This window comes from Pipistrellus kuhlii, unplaced genomic scaffold (genome assembly GCF_014108245.1).
Source record: "Pipistrellus kuhlii isolate mPipKuh1 unplaced genomic scaffold, mPipKuh1.p scaffold_m20_p_3, whole genome shotgun sequence".
NCBI lineage: Eukaryota > Metazoa > Chordata > Mammalia > Chiroptera > Vespertilionidae > Pipistrellus > Pipistrellus kuhlii.
Genome location: NW_023425529.1, coordinates 15,754,734 through 15,772,640, shown reverse-complemented (window position 1 = coordinate 15,772,640; position 17,907 = coordinate 15,754,734). Strand labels below are relative to the sequence as shown.

General features: G+C 51.7%; 1 protein-coding gene across 2 annotated transcripts; it reads left to right on the top strand.

Moving 5' to 3' along the window:
- Positions 1-3,274: 3,274 nt before the first annotated feature.
- TNFRSF1A (TNF receptor superfamily member 1A) lies at positions 3,275-17,775 on the top strand. Of its 2 annotated transcripts, none has more exons than XM_045587670.1 (10): positions 3,275-3,613; positions 12,208-12,361; positions 12,566-12,694; positions 12,869-13,018; positions 13,238-13,316; positions 15,561-15,640; positions 15,761-15,865; positions 16,166-16,194; positions 16,494-16,756; positions 16,881-17,775. In XM_045587670.1, the coding sequence occupies exons 1-10, from the start codon at positions 3,575-3,577 to the stop codon at positions 17,194-17,196; spliced, it is 1,344 nt and encodes a 447-aa protein (XP_045443626.1). In that variant the 5' UTR covers positions 3,275-3,574; the 3' UTR covers positions 17,197-17,775. The 2 variants fall into 2 exon arrangements, with proteins under 2 accessions (XP_045443626.1, XP_036311316.1); XM_036455423.1 differs by having other exon boundaries at positions 3,276-3,613; positions 16,494-16,752; positions 16,889-17,775.
- Positions 17,776-17,907: the final 132 nt, after the last annotated feature.

Genomic DNA, 17,907 nt, shown 5'->3' with positions numbered 1-17,907 from the left:
TGGTGAAGGGAGTGGAGAGATGGATAAGGTTGTGACCAGGAACTGATGCGGTGCTTTCCGACTTCCCTTTCCTAGACTCAAGTTGATGAGAAGGAAATGGTGGTGTTACAACAGTCTCTTCCGTCAGAGCCCTCAGGTTCAGTTCGCCCTTGTGTGCTCTCTGCCACAGCGCAGCCTTACCCCTTCTGTCTCCAGCAGCCTGTCCCCAGCTGACCTGTTACAGATAATGGTAATTAGCTCCTCCCCACCTGTTGTTGTCTTGGCCTGCGGAGTTTTCACTCTGTGGGGTTTCCTTCTCTCCATCTCCTATCTATATGCTGCCCCTGGACCTTAGGGTTAGGGGTTAGAATCTGAGTATTAAGGAGGATCTAGTTAAGTTACCTTTTCCTTATTGAGGTTATTAGGTGACATGACTTGCTAAAGTTCATGATTCTTATAGAACCAGCCTGGAACCTGAGTCTCCTTCTATGACCCGCAGAGTCAGAATGGCAGGGCTGCGGCTGCAGCCCACGTCATCCTCACCTGGAGTCCAGTGCCCTTTGGATCACTCTGTACTGCTGTAGAGTGTGTGCATGTGTGTGTGCATGTGTATGTGTGTGTGTGTGTGTGTGTGTGTGTGTGTGTGTGTGAGAGAGAGAGAGAGAGAGAGAGAGAGAGAGAGAGAGAGAGAGAGATGGATGATGGAGGCAGAAGGACTCTGCCATCTGAAGCTCTCTATCCTTTGCTCCATAGTCCCTAACAACCAATTCTGTCATCCCCTAATTTGCTCCTCTTCTATCTCTCCATCTATCCCATTCTCTCTCTCACCATTATTCCTTCTTCTTTCCCTGGAAGAAATTTCTCCATGAAATTAGTTAGCTTTTTATATTCCTTGGTCTATCTACCTCTCACCATGTTTTTAAAAACAATTTTATTGAGTCCTCACAAGTTTGCTCAGTAGTTAGAGCATCAATCCTTGGACCAAAGGGTCGTGGGTTAAATTCTGGGTCAAGGGCACATACCTGGGTGGCAGGTTGATCCCAGCCCTGGTTGGGGCAGGTACAGGAGGCAACCAATCAATGTGTCTCTTCCATATTGATGTTTCTCTCTCTCCTTCCCTTCCACTCCCTGGGATTAAAAAAAATAAAATAAAACAATTTAATCAAATAATTTAATACCACATTTCTCAAAACTTTAAACTTATTGAGCAAATCAGCATTTATCCTGAACAATGATAATCTCTTTTTGTACCCAGTATGTGTAATGGCTTAAACAGTTGGCACAAACTATTAAAATTCCTTGTAACGTTAAAACTAGGACATTGAAGTCATTATTAATTATTAACACAAACGGTTAATATTGCTACCGCTTATTGAGTCCTTGGTCTCCAGCAAACACTTTACATGCATTTATAATACTTATCAGTGCCTATGACGTGAGGATACTGGGGTGTTCCCCGTTTTGTAGATGAGGAACCTGTGGCCCTTCTTGCTTCTTCACAGTGAAACTGGGTCTTCTGACTCTTGCACTTGATTCCAATGACCCTGCTTTGAGAGCCCTGCTTCCGGTCCACTGTTACTATTCTTGGAGGCTCCCTGTGTATTGGTAAAAGTGAGCTCCTCTGAGTCCAGCTTCAACTCTCCAGTTCTTCAGAGGCTGGGGGGTGGGGTGGAGTGAAGTCAGCCCAAGGTGGGGACATCCAAGCTCCATTCTCACCTATGGATGCTCTGCCCTTAGGATCAGAGAGGGGAGGCCAGGAAAAGCCAGGCAGGGTGGACTGGGTAGGGGTCTGAGCTGCTGGATCAAGGGGAGAAGGAACCAGGAGCTCTGATTCCAAGTCACAAAGCCCTGGGACCTCACTCCTCTGGTCTGCCTGCATTTCTAGCAAACTGAGCCGCCAGAGGACCACAAGCCTGGGCTGGGTGGAGGGAAGGTCATTTTGCTCGGAGAACATGTGAGTGAGCATGGTACCCTTGTTTGATTCCTTTTGGAGATGTCCTGCACGAAGTGGGGTGACATAAAACACCCAGAGTCAGGGAGTGGGGTCTGAATCACAGTGACAGACAGGAAATTGGCCATATGTCTAACGTAGTAAAATGGGCCCTTGGGTTTCGGGGTCTTAGGGAACATGCTCTGGGTGTCTCTGGCCCTCAGTTTCCTCATCTACAAAACAAGAAGGCGCAGTAGGTTATCTCTGAGGTCGCTTTGGACTGAAATACAGAATAATACTTGGGAAAAGGGCGCTGAGAATGTACTAGTACTATCTGATTGAAATATTTGGAATTCCCAAAGTGTTTTCACAGATATGATCTCATTAATGTTCATGACCCCGCTTTCCTGTGTTGGTGGGATAGGCATTGTTCCTCTCACTTAGTAACGAGGAGCCAAGACCCAGGGGAGGTCCCACCAATGTTTGGTGGCAGAGCCAGGCTCAGCAGCTTTGAGACCCAGCCAAGCACAGGCTCAATGAGAACCAGATTGGGGGGGAGGGTGTGAAGGCCCAAGCCAGGGCAGAAAATGGGTTAGCATTCACTCGGAGGTTTATTTATTTTATTTTATTTTTTATTTTTAAATATACTTTTTATTGATTTTTTATAGAGGGAGGGAGAGGGATAGAGAGTCAGAAACATCGATGAGAGAGAAACATCGATCAGTGCCTCCTGCACACCCCCTACTGGGGATGTGCCCACAACCAAGGCACATGCCCTTGACCAGAATTGAACCTGGGATCTTTCAGTCCGGAGGCCAACGCTCTATCTACTGAACCAAACCAGTCAGGGCTACTTGGAGGTTTAGATTGGAGGGTAAATTCCTAAAAAAACAGGAGATGAGGGTGTCAGTGGAGAACTCTGGGAGAAAGGGAAGAGTTACTGAGGAACTCCAAACCCTTGTCATGTATCAGACACGCATCTGCCGTTTCAATAAATTCTTACAGCAGCCACATGAAATGGGGTCTTACCATTTGGCACGTTGGAAAGCAGGCTCAGAAAGTTCAGATAGTTTGTCCAAGACAACCCAGCTGAAAAGCAGAGGACTCTGAACTGTACCCCAGGGAATTTGAACCCAAAGCCCTGGGTCTTTCTATTGCTATTTAATTGGGAGAAGCCAGGGGGTTGGGGTTGAGGAGGGAGGGGGCTTAGTGCCCGTGGGTGTTTGGTTGAGAGGGTCAGGTTGGTGGATCCAGGACTGTGGAGCCTCTCACTGTGCTACAAAGAGTTAAAAAAAAAAAAACCTTTGCCCCCTCCTCCCGCCTCTTCCCGCCTCCTCCAGCCTCCTCCCCCAAGTCCTTCCTGTCTTGGTGTTGCAACACCCATCAGCCTCTCTCCCTTCCCCTCCCACCTCCTCTTTGCTTTAATGTTCTCATAGTTCAGACTCAGGCCTGGGTTCTGGCCTTCGGGGTTTGAGGCCTCTGGGACTTGAGCCTGATCTTCATCCCAAGTTCAACCCTTCACCCCTTCACCTAAGGCCAGGGCTCCACTGACCCGCCCATCCCGGGACTCAGGGACTCCGTCGCTGCCACTTTGCCTGCCGCCACCGCTGCTGTCTCCGCTGCCTGAGCCCTGATGGGGGAGTGAGAGGCCACAGCTGGCCGGACATGGGCCTCCCCACCGTGCCTGGCCTGCTGCTGCCACTGGTGAGACCAGGGACCCGGGCGGGGTGGGCTGGTGGGCGCAGGGTGCTGCCGGCGGCCTGGAAGGAGCCCTTGCCAGGGAGAGGGCCCCTGGACTGACCTTAGCCAGAAGCCCAGGTTTCCCTGAATCAGGGGCAGGGGAGAAGTTTGAAAGGTGCGGAATAAAAGGGAGCTCTGGCCCCTGACAGCCAAGGAAGTTCACTGGGGTTAAGGGGTGTTTGAAAATGTGGGGACGAGTGATGGCTGAGGGTGGGGCAGATTTAGTAGGGAAGGAAAAGAGTGGGGGAAGAAGTCAGTCCCTCAGATTCCAGATGATTCAGAACTCTGGCCCGGCCCTCTGGTCAGCTGGCCGGCCCTCTGGTCAGCTGGCTGGCCCAGGAGTGTGTTGGGGTGTGGAGGTGCGTCTGCCAGTGGCCAGTGGGAGAGCAAACCCTGCTCAAGGACAGGAGTTGGGGGATTGTGAAGTGGGGAAACAGAGTCTGGGAGGAGGGGTCAGTGGGTGTGGTGAGTTTGAGGTGCCATATGGTGGGAGGTCTGTGGGAATGGAGTGGGAACTGGCATGGGCCTCCCATGGAAATCATGTCCTGTGTTCCCCCAGGCTGAGGCTTCCCACTGGGGACGTTCTTGTTTGTTTGTTTTGAGAAGCCACAAGTACAATGGTAAATCTGGCACCAACGGGGGCATTCTTCAACCTCTGCCTCTGCCTCAGTTTCCAGGCAGGTGGCTTCCGCTGGACTGCCCCTCTTAGGTAGCTAGCACCAGCTCCACCTGGACATTGTCTCTCTGCCCACTCGCCGGCCCCTCCCCACAGCCCTGGACTATAATACAATCCCTTGGTTTCTTCTATAGTCAGTTTGAGGAAGTTGGAAGAAAGTTGTTTTCGTCACTGGAAAATGTCCCTTTCTCTTGCGTTGGTCTTATGTGAAGGTATCCCTTATCACTCTCCGTGTCTGGAGGAGTCACCCTGTGCAGATGCCCCGAGTCCCCCGCCACCCCTCATCCCCCCTCCCCCAGGCTGGGTGCATTTCCCACCTGTGATGCCCAGTTTCTTCTGAGTCCCTGCCCACCCCATGGCTCCTTCCTCTCCTTCCTCAGGGTGTTAATTTTCTCTTCCAGAAATGTCCTCAGACTTCTCAGAGACTCCTTTTGGAAATTCTTTCGCTTGAGTTCCCTCCCTCTCTCTCTCTTTTCCATATTTCTAGACCTTAGTGTCCCACACAACCTCTCTCTACCCTAATCTTCGGGTTCTCCCACCTCCTGTCTCCCAGCCCCATCTCTCCCCTTCTTTCAAGGCTGGCCTCTCAGGTCACCCCAACCGGCTCCTCTTTTTGGCAGTAGATCCAGCTCTACTCACATGCTAGTTGCCTAAACTTGAGCAGGTTATGCAACCCCTCCATGCCATGGTTTCCTTATCTCTAACGTGAACCTAATAGTCACTACCCCATAATGTTGTTTGGAAGATTAAGTAGATTGGTATATTTTAAATATTCAATTTATTAAGTGTCTGCTCTGTGCTAGAAACACTGTTTTAGGGGTTGGGACTACGGAACACACAAAATCACTGCCCTCAGAGAGTCTACATTCTAGAAGAGGGATAGGGTGGAACAAATAGAAAGTGCTCAGTAAATGCTAGCTTTTACATTGTTAGTGTTAGGAATAAATAGGAAAGTACAGTAGTTATTCCTTGATGGCTACTGCTTTTGGAAAACAGGTGACAGTAGCCCAAAAGATAAAAGGAAAGTGTCTGGGGGCTGTGGCTGGGGCTGATCGGATCCAGCCCAGGTGAGAGTCTGACACCAGCTCAGCCTGGAGTTGGAGGAGAAATGGGGAGTATGCAAGGTCTGGATAAGGCTGTCCATGAACTTTCCAGTTGCTCACCACTCAATGGGCAATTCAGAGCACACAGTGTGTGTGTGTGTGTGTGTGTGTGTGTGTGTGTGTGTATGTGTGTGTGTTGGGAAGGGACTGGGAAAGAATACAGGAGAGAGTGTGATAAGCAAACAGGATGTTGCTACTCTCAAAGAGCTTACAGTTTAGGAGCCAAGACAGCTTTCAGCAAAAATATGATTTCGGAACAGTCTGGAAGGAAATCTTCACAAAAGCATCCTGATGTGATGCCCTGGGACACCAATCGAGTGTTGTCCAGGTGCCTTTTCTAGGGTAGCAGATCTCAGCTCCAGGAGCACACCTTGCACAGACCGCAGAGTCTTCCAGTGGCTCTCTGCAACCCATGGAGAATGCACGAGAGCATGAGCGGTGTTGCTTCATCTCTGCCTCCCTGGCGCATAGATTTTGAAAAAATATATGTTTTATTGATTTTTTTTTTTTTTTTTTTTTTTTTTTTTTTTTTTTTTTAGGGAGAGAGGAAGGGAGAGGGAGAGAGAGAAACACTGAGCAGTTGATTCTGACCAGGGATCGAGCCCACACCCTGGGTATGTGCCCTGACCAGGAATCAAACTGGGGACTGTTTGGTGCATGGGACAGGTGGATGGATGCTCAACCATCTGAGCCACACCTGTCAGGGCCCTGATGCATAGATTGATTCTCCTTAACTATTTGTTGAATGAATAAAGAAGCAAAAGATTGGTTAGATGGGATGAGGTTGGGAAAACCTTGTAGAAAAGTGGATTTGCCCTGGCTGGATGGCTGAGTTGGTTAGAATGCCATCTCATACACAGAAAAGGTTTCAGGTTTGATTCTCTGTCAGCGCACATACCTAAGGTTGCAGTTCCATCCTGGTCAGGGCATGGGGTGCGGTCGGGGTGTGGGGTGCATATGGGAGATCCGTGTTTCTCTCTTTCTCATCCTTCCTCTCTCTCTAAAAATCAATGAACATATATCCTGGGATGATGAGAAAAAAGAGAAAGAAAAAGTGGATTTAGAGCTGAGATTCGAAGTCACTGATTGGCAGGGTGGCTAGAAAGAAGGGAGACTGGTTGAGGAAAATTAGAGAAGGGAGAGAGGGGTTTTTGTGCTGGGAGGTGATGGCAGGAAGCTGAACACTCTGGCTGGAGTGGAAGACCATTTTGAGCAGTGGTTCTCAACCTTTCTAATGCCTCGACCCTTTAATTACAGTTCTTCATGTTGTGGTGACCCCCAACCATAAAATTATTTTCGTTGCTACTGTTAATGAATCGTAATGTAAATATCTGTGTTTTCTGATGGTCTTATGCGACCCTGCTATCAACCCACAGGTTGAGGACCGCTGCTTTCGAGCCTAAGACCATCGGAAAACACAGATATTTACATTATGATTCATAATAGTAGCAAAATTACAGTTATGAAGTAGCAACGAAAATAATTTTATTTTTTAGCAAGGTCGCATAAGACCATCAGAAAACACAGATATTTACATTACGATTCATTAACAGTAGCAACGAAAATAATTTTATGGTTGGGGGTCACCACAACATGAGGAACTGTATTAAAGGGTTGCGGCATTAGAAAGGTTGAGAACCACTGATGTTGAGGAACAATAAATGAGAATGAACCTTGGCTGATATGGCTTAGTTGGTTGAGTGTTGTCCCATGCACTGAGAGGTCACCAATTCGATTCCTAGCCAGGGCACATGTCTGGATTGCAGGCTCAGTACCCCAATCAATGGTTTTCTCAACGATGTTTTCCCTCTCTCTCTTTTTCCCTTCCTTCCTCTCTAAAATCAATAGTAAAATTAAAAAAAATATTAAAATTTTTAAAAAAGAAAAAAATTAGCCCTAGTGGGTTTGGCTCAGTGAATATAGTATTGGCCTACAGAGTGAAGGGTCCTGGTTTGATTCCAGTCACGAGCATTTACCTTGGTTGCAGGCTCCTTCCCCGACCAGGACTCAAGCCCGAGTCAACCAATCAATGTGTTTCTCTCACATTGATATTTCTTTCTGACTATCCCTTCTCTTCCACTCTCTCTAAAAATCAATGGAAAAATATCTTCAGCCGAAACCGGTTTGGCTCAGTGGTAGAGCATCGGTCTGCAGACTGAAAGGTCCCAGGTTCGATTCCGGTCAAGGGCATGTTCCTGGGTTGCGGGCACATCCCCAGTAGGGGGTGTGCAAGAGGCAGCTGATCCATGTTTCTCTCTCATCGATGTTTCTAACTCTCTATCCCTTTCTCTTCCTCTCTGTAAAAAATCAATAAACTATATTTAAAAAAGAAAAGAAAAGAAAAATATCTTCAGGTGAGGATTAACTTAATTAATTAATAAGAAAATTGGAGGGAGTATGGGAAGGGATGAAAAGAGAATCTTGAACCGTGGTCCCAGGTACAGGAATTCATTCATTCATTCATTCATTCATTCAGAAAGGGTTCTCTGAGGCCCACTGTCCAGGAATGTGTTCAGGATAGTAGTGAGACACCTCTGCTATTCTCAGGATAGCAGTGACCTGTGGAAACGATGTCGAGGTCAGGCTCTGGAGAGGAAGATTCCCACACATGTGGGTGCACGTTAAAGCATGAATGCAGATAAGGAAGTCTGTGGGATGGGTTGGAGCAGGAAAGGGGCTGGGCAGTCTGCTGGATGACAGTTGCAGGAATTCGGGTGTGAGGCAACCATGGACATGGAGAGGGCCCCGGGATCACAGAGAAGGACTGGCAAGAGGAATGACAAACTGGATGGCAGCAGGGGTGGGGAGGGCCCTGAAGAGAGACGGGTGGCAGAGGTCTCAGCATTGGTGCCGAGAAGTTGGTGGTGCGACACTTCTCTAGGGCAGGAGATGATGGGTTTAATTTGGGGCATGCTAGGGGTCCGGAGAATAGCCAAGCGAAGTACGTGTCTTAACAAGCCAGAGCGGAGGTTCTCAAACTCTTATCAGCCTCTGTATCATCCGTAGGTGCTGCTTTTACTCACCAGTGACTCTCAAAGGGAGAGGGAGGGAACAGTTACCACAATCTCCAGTGAGGGTGTACATGTGTGGGATGGAGGCGGGTTCTTTAAGAACTCTCCCCTGGAGATAAATATATTCCTAAGGGGAGGGGGGGACACTGACTCACTACTCCCCTCTTTGGAAATCATTGGCCTCACCTGGAGTGGAGGACAGGTCAGCCATTAGGTCAGCCTTGTGTGTGTGTTTTTTTGCCCCTCCCCCCAGTTCTGGGTGCCGAGAAGATACCCAAGAAGATAGGCCACTATCTCTGACCAAGATGCCCTCTCTGGTCTCTTAGAGAGTTTATGGTCTAGTGGGAAGATCGTATCTACTCACCCAAGATAATTCTATTACGATAAAGCGCCAAGAATACGTAAAGTTAATTCGTGTTATTAAAGTTCACAGGGAGCTGAGCATCTAATGAGCTTGGGTAAGGGAAGCCTCATTAACGGAGGGCTTCAGGGCAGGGAGGTGGGGTTGCAACGGGGCTTTGGAGAAGCTTCTTGAGCTCCTCCAAGGTTCTGACGTTCAGTGAACAAACACAACGCTATGGACAAATTCTAGCCCGTGTGGCTCAGCTGGTTGGGCATCATCCTGTGCACCGAACGGTTGCTGGTTCAGTTCCTGGTCCAGGCACACGCCTGAGTTGTGGGCTCGATCCCTGGTAGGGAATGTGCTGGAGGCAGCTGATCCATGTTTCCCTCTGATATTTCTCTCTTTTCTTCTTTTTCTAAGTGAAAGTCTTAAAAATCCTTACCGGGGAAGGGGTCAGCTGAGCAGCCTGGTGAGGTAGCTGGGTCAGAGTAGACCACAGGGTCGCTTTCCACCCCCTGCTGCAGCCCCAGCAGGAAGCCACACTTTAAAGCCTGCCCACACGGAAGTTGTGGGGGAGTTGGAGGGGTGCTGGGCCACCCCCTCAGCCATCTCTCCACAGGCACCCCCGGCTTCCTGCCCTTCCCCTGCTCCAAGTCACAGCTACACAAGCTGGGGTCTGGGTGCTCTGAGCTCACCTGCTTCTGCTGCTTTGCTGCAAGATGCAGCTGCTGAGGACGGTGCTCACTGGAGCCAGCCAGTGCTAACCAAGGGCGCCGCTGCTGGGGGCCACAGAGGACCTGGGCGATGGCACTGACTGTCTGGCGTCCCTTCTTGTGTGCTCGCTCCTGGAAGTGGGTATCCAGGGCTCCGGAGCTTTTCCTGTGCTGCCAGTGTGTTTGGGGAGGGGCTGAGGAGGAGGCAGAACTGGCCTTATTTCCTAAGGATTGTCTGGGACCCCAAACAAGTCCCCAGACTCAACCTAACTGGCCAGAGCCAGCTAGGCTGTGGGAATGCAGCAAATCTGGTATGTGTGGAGGGGCAGCCTTAGTTGACTTCCTTCTGGAACTGGGGGCCTGGGAGAGAACTGCAGGGGTGGGGCTTATCTATAGGGGCTGGGTGAGCTGGGAGGAGGAGCCAGGATGGGGCCTAGTCTAAAGGAAGGATGCTGAGGGGTGGGAAGGAATTGGGGAAGGGATTGAGTGGCTCTCAGGGAGGGGTGGGTAGTGACTTGACGGGAGGAGGCCAGAGGTCCAGGGAGACTTCCCTTTGGGATGGAATGGGAGAGGGGGCCACTTCCCGAAATAGGGGGGGGCCCAGTGGGACAGGGGTCCGTTGCCTGGCTCTTTTGAGAAGGAGGGGAGGGAGGAAAGGGGGCGCACAGGAGGAAGAGATCCGGTGCTACCATCTGCTGGCTGGCCCTTTGGTCTTTCTGCTGACTCATGAACCCGGAGGAGCTGGGGAACTGCTGGTTCCCTCTCCCCTCCCCCAGGCCCTCTCCCTCCCTCTGGCCTGAGTCACTGGGCGGTGCTTCTGGGAAAAGATTTCCCTTTCCCGGATTTGACTTAACCCCCAAAGTGCTGCCCAAGGAGCAGACACGTGGCCGAGAGTGCTTCCCTCCCTCCCGCCCTCCTGGGAAGTTAATTCCTCACAGGCTAGAGGTCCTTGAGAAGCTCCCCCCCCCCCCCCCCAGCCTGTCCAGGAACTGAAAGCCCCCTCCCCCCCACCCCCGCCTTCTCCCCCAGTTCATCCTGGCTCTGCCTCTGTTGGCTTAGCGCCCAGCCTCCCTGGATGGAATGCCAAGTGCCCACGACCTTAGGTGCTGTTTTCTCTCCTTCGGGAAAAGCTCTTCTTTCGGGATCGGGAAGTTCTTGTCATTAACTTCTCACACTCTTCCTGTTGCCCTGGAAGCCCCAGTCCTGCTCAGGGGAAATGGTGCAGGCGCCCCCCACCCCCGGAGTGGGCCAGGAGGGGCCGCTGCCCTCTGAGGAGGGGGGCATGCGTCTTTGGGAGCTGCTCAGGTTTGCTGCCGTGTTTCTGAGTATGGCTTCCCTTGGGGGTGCCCCAGGCCCTGGCATTGGGGTTGCTGCAGTGTCTCCCAAGGGGCGACTGAGGTGCACGAGCTGCCTGTTGATATGCGGGGCCACTGGGGCTGCGGGCTGCTAGGCCCTCTTGTCTGGGCCGAGGTTTCCGTGATCTGATGAGTCTGTGGCTCCCCATTATTTAGTATATTTGAGGACATCCTCTTTTCTTCACATAAACAGCTCTTACGGCAGAGAAACAAAAACTGAGAACTAGGAAAGCCAGCAAGAGGCTGAGCAAGGAGCAAAGTCTGGGTTTGACAGAGCACTGACCCTGGCTTTGCCGTCCAGGCACCTAAGCCAGAAACGGGCCAGTGAGTCAGCTGCCATGGGCTTGGCCCACGGCTTCCTTGGGACTCCCTGGCGGCCCCCGCTCCCTCCTCCCCCCCCCCTACTCCCCTTTGCTCCTGACTTGACTGAAACTTGAGCTTGGATCCCCAGCCTCTGGCCACTACATGCCTTTGCCACTCCTGTCTCCATGGGAATTTTGTCACCCCTGACAAGGATGCTTGACCATGAACTTTCCCTTCAACTCCCCTCTTCCTGGTCCTGGCCGACCTGGAGTATTTGTGCAGATTAGGTGGTGGGAGGGGTGTGGCATGGAGTCTGGGGGTGGGATTCTGAGTGAGTTTTTGATACAAATTTATTAAGAAACCCATGCTGCCCTAACCAGTTTGGCTCAGTGGATAGAACATCTGCCTACAGACTCAAATTCCGGTCAAGGGCATGTACCTTGGTTGCGGGCACATCCCCAGTAGGAGATGTGCAGGAGGAAGATGTTTCTCTCTCATTGCTGTTTCTAACTCTCTCTCCCTCTTTCTTCCTCTCTGTAAAAAAAACAATAAAATATATTAAAAAGAAAAAAAAAAGAAAAGAAACGAAACTCATGCTTCTGCCCAGAAACCGTGCCCACATGGACAGTACTTACCTCCATTCCACTGGGATGTGACTAAGAGCCTCATTGCTGGTATCACATAATGTAGAAACAGTGAGCCCACTGGCCACCTCTGCGAATGCTCGCTTTGTGGTCACACAGCGCTCAGAGAAACAACCTCAATCGTTGGGACCGCTGATTGGGAGGGAAGGGGCAGCATAGAGGTGACATGTCAGTTTCTAATTAAAAACAACAACACATTCTTGAACATCTGCCCTGTGTCCGACACAGTTATTGGCCATGGGGAAATAAGGGTAAGATACAACTGGGCCAGGGGTCTCCCAGGCTTGAGTTGAAGGGACATAGGACATTACTACACAGGACTACTGGAGGACAGTTATGCGCTAGATTGCACGGTGCCAACTGTTCAAGCTCAGGTCCTGATGGGATCTCCTCTGCTGTTTCTTCCCCAGGTGCTCCTGGCACTGTTGGTGGAAATATTCCCTTCAGGGGTCATTGGACTGGTCCCGCGCTCCAGGAACCGGGAGAAGAGAGACAGCCAGTGTCCCCAGGGAAAATACAAACACCCTCAAAACGGCTCCATTTGCTGTACAAAGTGCCATAAAGGTAGGATAACAGTGACTCTCCTCCTTGTGGGCCCTGCTACTTTCTTTCCTTTTGTCCCCAAGTCTCCTGACGTAGCTGCTTCTCTTTGGCTGAGATTTTCTCCCTCCTTTCCTCTCCGGAGAGCAGCCCCGGCTGCTCTCCCTAGCACGGGGTTCCTTCCCTGAGCTCTCCGCTGCAGCCTAACCCAGACCCTCCCAATCACAGGGACCTACCTATACAATGACTGCCCAGCCCCAGGGCAGGACACAGTCTGCAAGGAGTGTGAAAAGGGCACCTATACTGCAGTTGAGAACTTCCTCAAACATTGCCTCCCCTGCTCCAAATGCCGGAAAGGTGAGTCTCCGGGGCGGGCCAGGGCTGTAAGTAGGATGGGCCAGATGGGCATGGAGAGGGGTGTGCATGTCTGTGCTACTGGGTGCGGGCGTGTGCCTGTGTGATGGAGTGTGTGGGTGGGCAAGAATGCGTGCCACCGAGAGAGGCTCCTACCCCAACTCTTCCCCTCACCAGAAATGGACCAGGTGGAGATTTCTCCTTGCATGGTAAACCAGAACACCGTGTGTGGCTGCAGGAAGAACCAGTACCAGGAGTATTTGAGTGACAATCTTTTCCGGTGCCGGGACTGCAGCCCCTGCCTCAACGGCACGGTGCACATCTCCTGTGAGCATGGCCCTCCTGACCCCAGCCCCATCCTCATTGCAGGGGTGGGCCCTGTCTTAGGGGGAGGGCCTCCCATTTGAGCACCCCTTTCCTAAGAGACAGCATTTTCCAACCTTCCCACTCCTGCAGTCTGTGGGGACACCTCCACTCAGGCCATTTATCCTGGCCCCCTCCCAGCTCCCCCTCTGCTCCTCTAACAGTGCTGCCCTCTCCCCACAGGCAGTGCGAAGCAGAACACCGTGTGCATTTGCCACGCAAAGTTCTTCCTAAAAGACAACAAGTGCATCTCCTGTGATAAGTGAGTATCTCCCAGCTGCTGGGCCCTGGGTCAGGGGGCACGGGGTGGCTGTGGTGAGAGCCACCAGCAGGACAAGGGAGACACCCCAGGTGCTCTGGCTCCCATTGGTTGGTTGAGTGGGAGACACTTCATGTCAAGACAGCAGGTGGACCTTCTCCTTTCCTCGTTTATTGGTCAAATCTTAAGAAGTCTTTAGGGACAGACTCAAGACACCAGGGACTTATAGTTCTAACTCGGGCATTCAGATTCTTCTTTTTCTGACATTAAAATTCTTGGGTGACAGTGTCTCTAATTAATTCACATCTCTGAAATCAGACTGCATCTTACAACAATGGATGATGTAGCATGGTTTAACTTGTAGCTCTGGGTGAGTGTTTTATGCAAGTAACTGTGCCTCCTAGTGTTGATGGTATTGTAGTATTTCCTCCCCAGTCCCTTTGACCAGGCCTCCACACTTCTGGCTCTACAGAGGCTGTTCTTGAATACTTGCTTGCAAAGAAGAAACTCTGAGGGCTCTAAAGTTGAGCTGACCGGGGTTTAAATCTCAACTTAGCCATTTATTGGCTGTGCAACTTTGGACAAGTGATGTAACATCTCTAAGTCTTAATTTTTTAAATTTATTTTTATTTTACCATTATGGGTAATGCCTGGTAGGTGTGGCTCAGTGACTGAGCATTTGCCCATGAACCAGGAGGTCACGATTCCATTCCCGGTCAGGGCACATGCCCGGCTTGCAGGTTCCATCCCCAGTAGGGGGAGTGCAGAAGGCAGCTGATCAATGATTCTCTCTCATCATTGATGTTTCTCTCTCTCTCTCTTTCTCTCTCCCTCCTTCTCCCTTTCCCTCTCCCTCTCCTCTCCTCTCTCTAAAAATCAATAAAATATGTTACAAAAAATAAAGTAAGGATAATAATGATATCCACTTGGCGAAATTGTAAGAACCACGATCTATGGCTACAAAATGTCTAATAAGAAACTCTTTTCTTTTTCTCCCAGCTAAGTTTTGTCTCTGCTCAAAAGAGCTTTACACCCTTCCCATAGGGTTCTCATCATGAGCTTGTGAATCTGAATCTTCCTGCTTTCAGATTCCTGGTGAGAACTCACCTTCTCAAGATCATTCCAGGCCTGCCATGTAGTTCTCATCACTCCACGCTGCCCAGTGACCACTCCCAACATGGGAAGATGTGCTTGTTCTAGAGTGCTCTCCGGTGCCTGCCAGCAATGTGTATTTTTAAATTTTTCACATGCACGTTTGACCCCTCCCACAAAGTCAGATATTGTCTAGACACAGTGTTTCCCAAACTTTTGACATGTGTGTACCCCTTCTATAATTTTCATAACTCTGAGTACCCCTCGTACTCATGAGAATGTAGAATTAGGCGCAGCTAAGCACGGTGCAGTGCATATCCTCACCAAACTCCGGTGCAACGCGTACCCCCACCAAATTCTTCCTATACCCCTGGGGGTACACGTACCACACTTTGGGAAACACTGGTCTAAAGCAATACCATCTTGAGAAAAGGCTCTATAACCTCTCTTTGCCACAGGATTCACTTCAGCAGAACAATGATAAAGTAACAATCCAATGACAGCTACCACTTGTTGAGCACATACTATATGGCAGGCAGGATTTTCTCACTCAGTCCTCAATCCTGATAGGTGGGTAGGATCCCTGTTTTCCTGATGAGGAAACAGAGACTTACAGGTTACATGACTTGCTTGGAGTCACACTGCTAGCCAATGACTGGGCTGGAATTTAAACCCCAACTCTGACTGCTTTTAACTGTTTTCCAACACAGCCTCTTCAAGATAAGTTTTAAATTATTTAAAAAATATTTTTGAATGATTTCAGAGAGGGAGAGAGAGTAGAACATCAATGATGAGAGAGAATCACTGATTGGCTACCTCCTGCACACCCCCCTACTGGAAACTGAGCCCACAACCCAGACATGTGCCCTTGACTGTAATCAAACCCCAGACCCTTCAGTCTGCAGGCTGACGCTCTATCCACCTAGACAAACCAGCTAGGGCTAACTTAGATGATTTCGTGTTCATTTATTTCATTCCTGTGCATCAGTTCCCAAGCTAGTTTTAATTTTCACTCTTTTTTCAAGAGATAGTTAAAATACTTGTAAAGCAGAGAATTCCCAAAATGTGTTTTTTTTCCTTTCCTTTCTTTATTTTTTTTTAAACCTATATTCCTATGGTAGGGTCCCTACTCACCTGTGCAATTTCCTCTTTCAGTTGTGAGAAAAACTCGGAGTGCACGAAGTCGTGCCCATACACAGGTAACCTGCAGGTTACTGGGAGACCTCCGGACTCAGGTGAGGAGAAATGACCCGGAGCCCATGCTCACCTGCCTCGTCCTAACCGTGCCCCGCACCCACCCATCAGCCCTACTTCCTCCTGCAGCCCGCCCTGATCTCTATCTGCTTTGTCTCCAGTGCTGTTGTCCCTGGTGATCTTCCTTGGTTTCTGCCTTTTATGCCTCCTCTTCATGGGCTTAACATGCCACTTCAAACGGTGGAAGCCCAAGCTCCAGTCCATCGGTGAGTGGGGCCGCTGGGAGAGGAGGGGGTGCCAGTGGGGGAACTGAGAGGAGGCGGGGTGGCAAGACGCACCAGCGCGGAGGGAGTGAGCATCCCCCCAGTTGGCTGCGGAAGGCTCCCTTGGTGGCGGGCGGCCGGGGGTGGTGGTAAGAGGTCACCCTGCATCAGTAGCTCTCTCATCCCTGGGACCACATAGGCCCTGAAGCTTGCCACCACAAGTCCCCGGGGCCAGCCCCAGTATGGGCGCCAGGGCTGAGAGAGGAAGTGAAATTTATGACATACTGTTTCTTTTTTTCTCAGTTTGTGGGAAATCGACACCTGTAAAGGAGGTAAGATGAAACCAGAGATCCTCCCCATCCCCCTTTCCCACTTTCCTGACTGTCCATTGTAATCTTGTAAGAACCAAATCAGGTATTGTAACCCCTGACCCTCAGGATCCCCTAACTCCCTCTAGTCCCAACCCCATCCAGAAACGAATAGAGGGCCAGGCTCTTTTTACTCTCCCCCACGAATGCTGTACATCGTCTCCAGGATCCCTAACTCCCCTTAGTCCCAGCCCCGTCCAGAACAGAGAAGGCCGGGCTGTTTTTACTCTCCCCTCACGAATGCTGTACCTTGTCTCTTTCAGGGGGTGCCGCCGGAGCTCCTGGCCTCCGCCCCAGGCTTCAGCCCCACCACAGGCTTCAGTCCCGTCCCCACCTCCACACCAAGCCCCACCTCCACCCCTGGTGAGTGGTCCGACTACAGAGTTGCACCGCAGCCACCCAGAGAGATGGCCCCGTCCCACCAGGGGGCCGGCCCTCTGCTCACCGCGACTCCAGCCTCCACTCCCAGCGCCACCTTGCTTCCCAATTGGGAGAGCAGCACCTACGCGCAGCGCCCAGATGGTGAGCACCCACCCCGCCGGCCGGGAATCCTGTTGGGGTTGCAGGCGGGCGGGGCTCCAAGAGAGCGCGTGCATGAGCCGGGGCGGGCCTGGAAGTCACAGTTCCAGGGCTTACCCCACTCCCCTCTTCCCTGCAGCGGACCCCGCGACGCTGTACGCCGTGGTGGACGGCGTGCCCCCGTCGCGCTGGAAGGAGTTCATGCGGCGCCTGGGGCTGAGCGAGCACGAGATCGAGCGGCTGGAGCTGCAGAACGGCCGCTGCCTGCGCGAGGCGCACTACAGCATGCTGGCGGCCTGGCGGCAGCGCACGCCCCGGCGCGAGGCCACGCTGGAGCTGCTGAGCGTCGTGCTCCGCGACATGGACCTGCTGGGCTGCCTGGAGGACATCCTGGCGGCGCTGGGCGCCCCCGCCTCCCACCCCCTGCAGCCCCACCTGTCCCGGTGAGGCCACGCCCCCGGGAGGGGCCTGCCCGGAGCACGACGGTTTCCTGCCCCCAGGACCTCGGGAGGACTTCGCAAGGGACCCTCTCCTCAGGCACGAGCTGGCAGCCACTTCCTTGGTGCTACTTCCTCGGTGCTCAGAGCTCCCTGAGCTGTCTGAGCACTGCCGGAGGGTCAGCTGTGCGTGTGCATGTGCGTGTATGTGTGAGTGAGTGAGAAAGAGGGAGGGGGAGAATGTAGATGGATAAATGTGGTGTGTGCGGTTGTGAGAGTCTGAGTGTGCCCCGAGCCCAAGCGGGTGGTTGTGGGGGCGCCATGCCTAGTCCCTGTTTCCGGCCTGGAGGACCCATCAAGGCCCGTTAGCAGCCCTGGTTGGTCCCGGCCCTTTTCCACACACACAAACAATCCGTATCAACGATGCCATGCTAATGGAACCTGGCACCTCTCGGTTCCCTGCCTGGACAAGCACAGAGACAGCTGAGTTGTCCCTGGCAGGGGCAAGCACACACCGTGGAGCCTCCCGCTGGAGCTGTGGACTTGTGTAAATACACTAAAACTGGAGAATTAAAGCTCTGCTCCTGGAGGGGGTGCGCCTTCTGAGTGATGGTGGGAGCCCGGGCAGGGCCTGGGTCCTGCTGGGTGGGATGGTGACAAGTCCACCCGGGCCAGGTACCCCGCCGTCCTCCAGCCTGCTGCCGGAGGAGCAGCCTGTGTG

Coding starts and splice junctions, on each gene's coding strand:
- TNFRSF1A (XM_045587670.1), top strand. CDS start 3,575: ATGGGCCTCCCCACCGTGCCTGGCCTGCTGCTGCCACTG. Junction 13,019..13,237: donor CGGCACGGTGCACATCTCCT/GTGAGCATGGCC, acceptor CTCTCCCCACAG/GCAGTGCGAAGCAGAACACC. Junction 15,866..16,165: donor GCCCAAGCTCCAGTCCATCG/GTGAGTGGGGCC, acceptor TTTTTTTCTCAG/TTTGTGGGAAATCGACACCT.